The sequence below is a fragment of the Trachinotus anak genome, unplaced genomic scaffold (genome assembly GCF_046630095.1).
Source record: "Trachinotus anak isolate AG129_WGS33_773 ecotype Australia unplaced genomic scaffold, CSIRO_AGI_Tana_v1 ptg000016l, whole genome shotgun sequence".
Taxonomy (NCBI): domain Eukaryota; kingdom Metazoa; phylum Chordata; class Actinopteri; order Carangiformes; family Carangidae; genus Trachinotus; species Trachinotus anak.
In genome coordinates this window covers 23866671-23875660 of record NW_027273867.1, presented here as the reverse complement: position 1 = coordinate 23875660, position 8990 = coordinate 23866671, and the positions used below count along the sequence as shown (strand labels likewise).

Genomic DNA, 8990 nt, shown 5'->3' with positions numbered 1-8990 from the left:
GCTCCATCAGTGTCGCTCATGCAGCTGGTCCTGGTAGATCGGTCCGACCGTGGATCCAGTCCTGGTCGGTCTTTACTGGGATGGAGAACCCAACGAGCTGCTGAAGGCTGCAGCTGGACTGATTTTCTTCTTCATGTTTCAGTAACTTGACGCTACATAATGTTACGTCTGTTTTCATCAGTGACAGCTACGGTAGCATGATAGCATTAGCTAACCTCCTGCTACTGATATTACAAATGTGTTAGGGTAATGTTACTATCGCTAGCTGGCTAACTGTCAGCAATGCTAGCATCAGTTATTGGTTTTGGCTGCATTGTTTTTGTTTTTTTCTTGGCTCTTCTGCACAGTAACTTTACTCAGCTGCTGCTTCCACTCGGCTTCGTAACACTGCACTGATCAAAATAAAAAAAACGTGGAGTAATTCAGAGCACAAACACATTTCTGTTGCAAACATGAATTTATTTGATCCCAGGAATCCCAGGCTGTGGTCAGAGCATCAGTGCCTCCCAGCTTCAGCAGCACTGATCCTGATTTCCACTCTTCAGCTTCAGCCACGTACAGGTTTAAATTCCTCTCTTCGATATAATATCTACAGACAACCCTCACTCACCGGCACTCAGAGGAATCACATTCAAGCAAGTTCAGAACAAATAAAAGGTGTTTCACATTCGAACCACAGAAAACAGAGAAGGTTCACGAGACAACAACAATAAAAACACGACTGATGCAGCTTCGTAATCGTCACACTGAGTAAAGAGGAGGCTGGACGGACAAACGGAGGAAAGACATGGACATAGTTCCTGTGCTGTTTCAACAGGAGGTCGTCTTCAGACTCATCAGGGGCAGTTCCAGTGCTGACAGCCAGGGGCAGCTTTTCTCTAAGGGACTCTGACGAGAGGGGGGCAGCAGAAACCCACGAACCCAGGTTTTATATTCCTTGATTATCTGAAAGCGTCGCCTCATCCAGACTTTGCAGCGAACAGGTCACGTTGTTAATGGTTTCCTCAGGCTGCAGACTCAACACACACTTTCTACAACATTAATTTTTAATAAGAAGTTTTTCTCTCGTCGGTTGTAAATAAACAGAATTGAGAGTTTTGCTGCTGCACAGAATAATGTGGAGATTATAAATTCGATTTCTAGGCCCTGAAACTGACCTTAAGTCTGTTTGGCAGCACAAAGTTGTTTATTTAAAATAACTGATGAACAACTTTCCTTCAGATGTTTGTGTTGAGCTGCTGATTTCTCCACAGGTTTACACAGATGTGACTTGATTACAGGCGAAATCTGTTTCTCCGTCTGTTCCACCAGACCTTTGTGGGGCCCGAAGCAGAATTAGATTTTTGGGGCCACCCACTGCCTCAGCCTATTGACTGTTGCCAATACCTGCTCATTTGCACACTTACTGGAAATCAAACAAACCCTTTCTTAATTTCAATCATAACTGTGTTGCCCTGACAGAAGCAGCAGCATTAGCTCGCCAGCCTGTAGAATAATACTGCATATTATATAGATCAATAAAAACATTTAAAGCTCTCCTGTGGGATATTCCCAGCGCTCTCGGGGCCCTCTGGTGGTCACTGACAGGAGGATTTGTTCATGTTAGATTATACGAGCTGCTTCCAGTTTCACAAACCAGGGTCAGTTGATTTAATTTCTGCAGCAGAAACTGTTTCTACTGAAAATAAACTTTTTCTATTTTCTTTTCTCAGAGGGGCCGACGTTTTTTTTTTACAAAGAACAAAACCGCAAGTGGCAGAAAGAGAGGAAGTCATTTTAGTACAACTCACAATTTTTACTGTCCCTGCGCAGTAAACTCCACCCATCTGGTACGCCCAGTGAGGCAAAACAAACAGACATATCATCACATCCACCTGCTGCTCAGCTCGGTGGAACCTGCCCGCAGAGACTGTTCCCATCAGGAGAAGAGGGCAAAGGAGGCACCGCAGCACATTACAGACCATGCATGAAGGTTAGTGAGGAAGGCATCGGTGAGGAAGAGGAGGACGAAGAGCAGGAGGAGCGCTGAGAAGAGTTTGTATTCGGCTTGGCGGTGTCGGTGCAGACTCGTCCTGTGACCTGCGTCCATCCCTGAAGACCAGCTCAGTAGAAGAAGTACACTGAGGAAGAGGAGGAGGAGGAAGAGTTAGAGAGATTCAGGATCATCTTCTGCACGAAAACGCACAAGTGCAACAGTTTCACAGGATCAGATCAGATGACGTCAGAGGAAATCTCAGAAATATCAAAGACGTCCTGGTTTTTATTTCTGATAAAAGACTCGTTTGTCACCTGATGGTGAATCAGTTATAAACTGATATAAACTCGTCCTGATCACATCTGTGTTCATATGTCATAGAGTAAAATCATCACTCATGATCTGTTTCTACAGCAAATCCATTCAATTAAAAGTTTAGAAACTGCTAATAAATGCTAAACAATGGTTTCATCAAACCTTCAATACACAAAAATAAATAATGGAAACAAAAGAGAAACAAAAAAAAAAGCTTTAAAAATCTCTGTTTTCTGCTGGAGATCAAACTACAAATGTTTTGTCCAAGAGGAGAAATGTTTTGGTTGTAAACATGAAAGCGAAGCCTGACAGATGATGCCACTCACTGAAGACGACTCCAACACATATAACACCTATAACGGCCATGATGATCATCATCTGGAGGAAACACAAACATCACAACATTAGAGCAGAGATCACACTCAGACAAATCAACTGATCACTACAGTCATAATGATAATGATAATAACTGAGCCTCAAACATATTTCCAGGTGTTAGCAGGAAGCAAAAAACTAACAAAACAAACCAAAATAAAAATATTATATTTGTCGTCCTTGTTTTTCCAGATTACTGTAATTAACTGTTTAGTTTTTTCTCACTTTTTTGCTGAAATATTAAAGAATCCCAAATATTTTCAGATGCAGATTTGTAGAATTATTCATTCATTATTGATTACACATCTATAATATGCAGGACTGCACAACAGAAACACTGTCAGGAAGTGTGTGTGTGTGTGTGTGTGTTTGGTCCTAAATAAATCCACATGATGACATCAGAACGTCAGAGCTGCTGCCAGACAGAAAATCACATCACCTCTGATGGGGGGAGGGCGAGAGAGATTAACAAGAACAAGGGAGAGAGAGAGAGAAAGAGACATGAAGGAAGACAGAAACCAGATGTTGGTGGATCAGTTGTGAGCTTGAAAATGAATGAAAGTGTGTTTCTGTGTGTGTGTGTGTGTGTGTGTGTGTTAGACTTGGTTTCAGGTTAAAGTTAGACGTAGGTTTAGATGAACGTTGCTGTGGCAGAGCTGTGGTGTGGAATTAAAAATCACTGTTGATATTTTGTTTTTCTTATTAACAACAAATCCCATGAAAAGACCAAAACCAACAGTAACTGTTTATAATTATACAATAATAATATTGTGTGAGGTTGTTGAACAATGATCGTGACCTTGGTCTGTGAATGCATCGTGTCACTGAGGGTCCTCACAAGTATAGACCAGTGTGTGTGTGTGTGTGTGTGTGTGTGTTTGTGTGTGTGTCAGGAGTGGGCGGAGTTACATCACAAATCACAGCTGGCGCTCTAATCCCCGACTGTCACTCTAATCCAGATTGGGATTTTCCTCTGACTTCCTGGTCGCTGTCAGTCAAACTCTTCTCTAACGTAATCCTCCGCGAGCTGTCTGAACGGCAGCTCCTGATTGGACGACACGAACCTGCTCTGTCTGTGCAGGAGAGGGCGGGGCCTGGCGAACTGATGCTGAGATAAAAATGGACTGGCAGCTGACGGATGGGGGGAAAATCTGGGGGGGAAAGCTGTGTAACGTTCTCACTCTGTGCATTTTATCGTGTTGCATTAACATAAATCTGATGTTTTCTGATCAAGTGCTGACGTGAAATTATTTCCTTTTTGTATTTAAACATTTAAATTCATCTGCATCACTGAAGTTCACTGAGCTCACTGTCATGTTCACAAAACCAGTTTGTGACTTTGGGCTTTTTCCTGCAGGAAGTAGCTGTTAGAAGATGGTGAACTGTGAACTCATGAAGGGTGAACCATGATCGATTGATTGGTGTTAAAGTGAGTCGAGAAAACACCCCCCACACCATCACACCATCACACCAGCAGCAGCAGCAGCCTGTTGACACGACCTGTCCAGTGTTGGTGCTCGGTGACAGGAAGTGGAACCTGAAGCTGGAGTCCATCCACCTCAGGGTCGGACGAAGCTTTTCTCTCTCACCACATTAAAGCTGTTTCCTCCTCTCAGCTGCTGCTCACTGGATGTTCTCAGTTTGTGGAAAAACTCGAGAGCCACTGAGCTCACATTAACGTTAACTGAAGCGCCTGCCTTTTCTCTGCTGCCACGTGATTGGCTGACTGGCTGATTGCATGAATGAGCAGGTGCGCAGGTGTTCCTGACGAGGAGCTCGGTGAGTTCACTGCCCGTGTGAAGGAAGCAGGCGGGCTGTGGGCACGGAAACTGAAACTGCTAGGAAGGGAGTGACACAATCTTTTTGTCGTGCTCCTGCCTAAGTGGGACTGTTGCATGATGGGAAACCAACCTGACACACAGTGACACACACTGAAACGTGCCCACCTTGCAGTTTTTCCACCAGTACTTGTTCTTGAGTTTGGCAGCGCTGCTCTCGAACTGCGAGGCTCCAGCCTGCAGGGCGTCGGCCCGGTCGTCCAGCTCCGACAGCTTCTGGTCCCTCTCCAGGACTTTGTCCACGTTCACGCGCATGATGTCCACCACCTGAGGGACAAAAACACCTGTCAACAACGCTGTTAGAGGACAGAACGTCCCAACTCAAGCTCTCTGCTCAAAAAGACAGTTGTTTCCGATTGTTTATTCGACTGACACGTCTTTTTTATTCCTCTTTGAATCATCAATTGTTTGTCTCAAACTTTTGAGCTTTTTTTTTTTTTTTGCATCACCTCACGTTTTATTTTCAAGTGAACAAATATAGTTTAAATGCAAAAGTTAGCTTCAGTGGTAGCTGAGCTGGACAGAGTATGTTTGGTGTGATGAAAACGAACTAACTACAGTCTGACATTTTCTTATATCAACTATAGTTCGTCATTATATGTGGTGGATAATTTCGCCTAGTAATAGAATTAAAAAACAACATTTTAAATTTACTGTGTCACTTTTACATTTTCTATCTTGTGTTGTTCATTTTCATTTTACATTTTCAATTTCACGTTATCATTTCCTATACTCTACATAGCTTTCTCGATATCATTTATTAATCATGTGCCCTGTTCCTCCCTTCCTGCTCTATTTCCACTGCTGTAATGCTAAATATCCCTTCTGTTAATCAGCATCTTATTTTAACTTTATTTGTAATTTTAGAATCCAATGTCCTTTTTGAGTTTCTTTTTTCCTTTTACTGTTTAATTATGGTCTGATTATTCTGTATATTGAAGGTATCTGTGGAAATTTTGTTCATGTTTGTGTTACTCATTTGTCAGACCCATGGCTTTTTAATTGGAAATAAAATAAATAAATACAAGAAAAAAGATTTACCATTATTTGTTTTCCCTTGTAATTTTATTTTAGGCTGAATTTTTCCTCCATATTTTTGTTTCCATTGACCCAGTTTTCCATTGACCCTCCATATAAGTGTGATTCTTTGTCTCTGCATCACCACTAAGTCACATGTTGTCCTCACCTCGTCCACCTGTGCCTGCGTCTGCTGCAGTCGTCTGTTGCTTGTCAGGTTAGGGGCCGGAGCCGCGGGGCCCCCCTCGCCGTCCCCTGCTCCTGGAGTACCTGCTGCATCTGGAGTCGACCTGCAGGACAAGATCATGGGCATGAAAGCAAGAGGGAGGGAGAGGAAGTAAAAATACACAAGAGTTCAACATGAACATGCAGCTTCATCACAGTGACAATTACAGGACACTGACAGAAGGTAAAGCATTCAGTGCAGCAGAGTCATAGAATTAGATGAATTAGATTTACAGTAGAATTTAAAGCTCACTAACATTAGCTAAGCATAAGCGAGTGGTCATACCAGACCACATTAGGCGGCAGCAACAGAACATAAATAATATCCTGAAATAACCAAAGGTCTGTTTTATTGTTCGTGAATTAACTTTTTATTTAGAAAAAGTATTTTTTTCTGTTTCTTTACAGTCTGGCTTTAAAGCTGCAGAGAAATTTGTCATCTTCAAATAGTAGGAAATGTTCCAAAACGTGAATTTTACAATAGAAAAAACATAATTTTGTACTTTTCCCTTTCTTAGATTATTTTGTAATACAGTATTTCTACACTGTGGTGTTTTTTTACTTAATTAAAATGTCAAAGTATATGCCTAAGTATATTTTGATACGAATACTTCTGTGCTTTTACTCTTGTAGTACTATTTTTACTTACTTTACTAGGAGTATTTCTGCATTGTAGTGCTGTTATTTTAAAATGTATAAGTATATTTTGATACGAATACTAATTTACTTTTTCTTTGCAGTGCTGCTTCTTTTACTTTACTTAAGTAAAATGTCTGAGTACTTTGTCATTTGGCAGCAACTTACTGAAATAGAAAGTGTCCGTACAGTATAATTTATAGAAGCCAAACTCTAATTCAATAACAGAAACATGACTCATCTGACTTTGGCCTCCACCCATATAATCAAAGTATCAGAGAGAGAAACCGTCAGAGCTCAGCAGTTCAGAAGAACACAATCCCGAAACCCGACAACATCACAAATATTTGGCTTCACCGACACACACAGGCTGCAACACGACAGGTGGTCTGATGCACGATAAATGAAGCAGCAGTTCGGTTTGTTGTCTGTGCTGTGAACCACACAGGCTTGTTTTTCCAGAGGTAAAATGGAGAGAGATTAGTGCAGCAGCAGCAGCCACAGAGGTTCCAACAGAGAGGGCTGGATTTGACTGATGGAGATAAACATGCACGCAATAATACCCCACCCCTCCCCCACCAGAAGAAATAAATCACATGAAATATCTTTTTGTTTGGACCTTATGATCTCGTGTCTTTTGATTTGCAGACTGACGGTTATTTCCGATGCTGCGATCTAAACAAAGTCTGTGTTTTGTGATGATAAAGTAGCTGGTGAGAAGTGTGGAGAAGCACTTCGGTCGATCACAGTATTGATGGATAGTTGTGGAGGTGATTCAGCCGGTGAGTCATGGTGATATTTCTGCAGCCTAACAGCAGCAGCCCGGACATTTCCAGACCACTCACAAGTTTAGTCTTCACAAAATAAAGCAAATAAAACAAACACTCAAAATGAAGGAAATATGAATGAATATAAAATATGAGCAGTTTAAACGCAGTGAAACCACAATGACCTGGATGTTTCTTTAAACAAGCTGCTGTTTGGAGCCGAATGATTCAACTTTAATTTGGGACAGTAAACAGATATCTAATGTTTTTAGAGCTTTGTAAACAATTAAAAATGAATGAAGTACTCACATCTCAGCGGCAGGGTGATGGAGATAATCTGAGTCCGAGAGAGAGTGAGGGTGGGCGAGAGAGATATAAAGGGAGAGCGAGGGAGGGAGAGAGAGAGGGAGGAGGAGGGGAGAGAGAGAGAGAGAGAGAGACTCCAGTTGAATATAAATGAAGGAGGATGACTCGAGTCTTCTTCTCTCATTCACTTTCTCTTTCAAACAAAAAAAATTACAACTGAAGCAGCTGCCCAGACTAAAAAAAAATGTCTGCGTCATATACACACACACACACACACACACACACACACACACGTACACACTGTCCCAGTCAGAGGCTGTAATACCTTTAACGGATTCATTATTTCTGTCCAATATTAACAACAGATTGTTACTTTAAATAGCTCTTAAAGGTACAACGCACACTGTAGTCAGTCAATAGGTGAAATTCACCTGCTCAGGTAAGCAGCAAATCCCGCCCACACATCAGAGTCTGCTGCTCAGAACCTCTCTGACACATAAGCAGAGTTTGGTTCAGTATAGTCCAGTGTGCTCATCTGTATTCTGCCATGGTTAATGATGAATGGACTCCGCTTACAGTATGTAGCTCTTTTCTAGTCCTACCAACCGCTCAGAGCTTTATAGAGGAAACCACATTCACCCTTTTACACAAACATGCACACAGAGCTTTGTCCTACATGTGTAGTTTCTACCACACACACATTCACACAGTGGGGATACATGCTATGCTATACTATACCATACTACACTGTACTATACTATGTTTTGCTGTTCCATTCTATATTATCAAGCAAAGCAGTGTTTTCCCAGCTGAAGCTCTTCAATTAGAATGACACTGAAGTTGAAGCGATATCTCTCCTTACATCTGATCTCAGACCAGCTTTCTGTCTCATTAAGGATCTGCTGCCTGTTTGCATTCATCATGTAATTTACTGCCCACCTGTGGTGGCAGCAGGGTATTGTTCCAGAAAGCCTCCAGCGGCCGTTGCACCGATCGTTTCCGTCATTTGACAAAAGCAGGAACCGGTGAAGCGGAGATGACAGCAGCCAGAGACAGTGGAGAAAAGAGACGGTTCATTCTGAATTATTTCCTGTAACTGTGTGACGTGGGTTTCTCCACCTCCCCGCCCCTTTAGGAGACCAGCGGCAGGTCTGAGTCTATTAATTAATTAATTCATTCATTCATTCATTCATTCATCTTTGCAGCAGCTTAATTGGGAAATTTGTATCAGAAACGATCTGTGCATACATGTGACCATTCGCGGACACTGGGCATGTGCGGGCCGGTGTAAACAGGAAGTGAATTGTCTATTCTCAGGTGTGTTCAGCTGATTGGTTGCAGAAAATTTTACAAACGAGGAAAGCAAAGAGAGTTGTAGTGTTAATGTTAAGAATTTAAGTGGACAACAACTTCTAGTAAAAACAACAAGGTCAATAACACTTGTAATTCATGTTTTCACTGCTGGTTGATAAGACCCAATCAGGGAGCGGCCCGGTGTGTCTACGTCATCATTTCCAAAGGTCTCCGTTAGCCTGT

The 8990-nt window shown here is 42.0% G+C and overlaps 1 protein-coding gene across 2 annotated transcripts; it reads right to left on the bottom strand.

Annotated features, from left to right (window-relative positions):
* Positions 1-438: 438 nt before the first annotated feature.
* On the bottom strand, positions 439-7999 carry vamp1a (vesicle associated membrane protein 1a). 2 transcript variants are annotated; one of them, XM_071501128.1, is made up of 6 exons: positions 7886-7999; positions 7458-7485; positions 5690-5810; positions 4612-4770; positions 2617-2668; positions 1955-2120 (listed from the first exon to the last, which is right to left on the bottom strand). In XM_071501128.1, coding segments are annotated over exons 2-6 (351 nt in total). In that variant the 5' UTR covers positions 7460-7485; positions 7886-7999; the 3' UTR covers positions 1955-2103. The 2 variants fall into 2 exon arrangements, with proteins under 2 accessions (XP_071357228.1, XP_071357229.1); XM_071501127.1 differs by lacking the exon at positions 7886-7999 and having other exon boundaries at positions 439-2120; positions 7458-7783.
* Between the last annotated feature and the right edge of the window lie 991 nt (positions 8000-8990).

What these genes read in the sequence shown, in the direction of transcription:
- vamp1a (XM_071501127.1), bottom strand. Translation starts at nt 7,711, where the DNA reads ATGACGCAGACATTTTTTTTTAGTCTGGGCAGCTGCTTCAGTTGTAAT. An exon ending in CATCACCCTGCCGCTGAGAT is followed by an intron (nt 5,811 to 7,457) that starts GTGAGTACTTCA and finishes CTTGTCCTGCAG; the next exon opens with GTCGACTCCAGATGCAGCAG. An exon ending in CGCAGGCACAGGTGGACGAG is followed by an intron (nt 4,771 to 5,689) that starts GTGAGGACAACA and finishes TTTGTCCCTCAG; the next exon opens with GTGGTGGACATCATGCGCGT.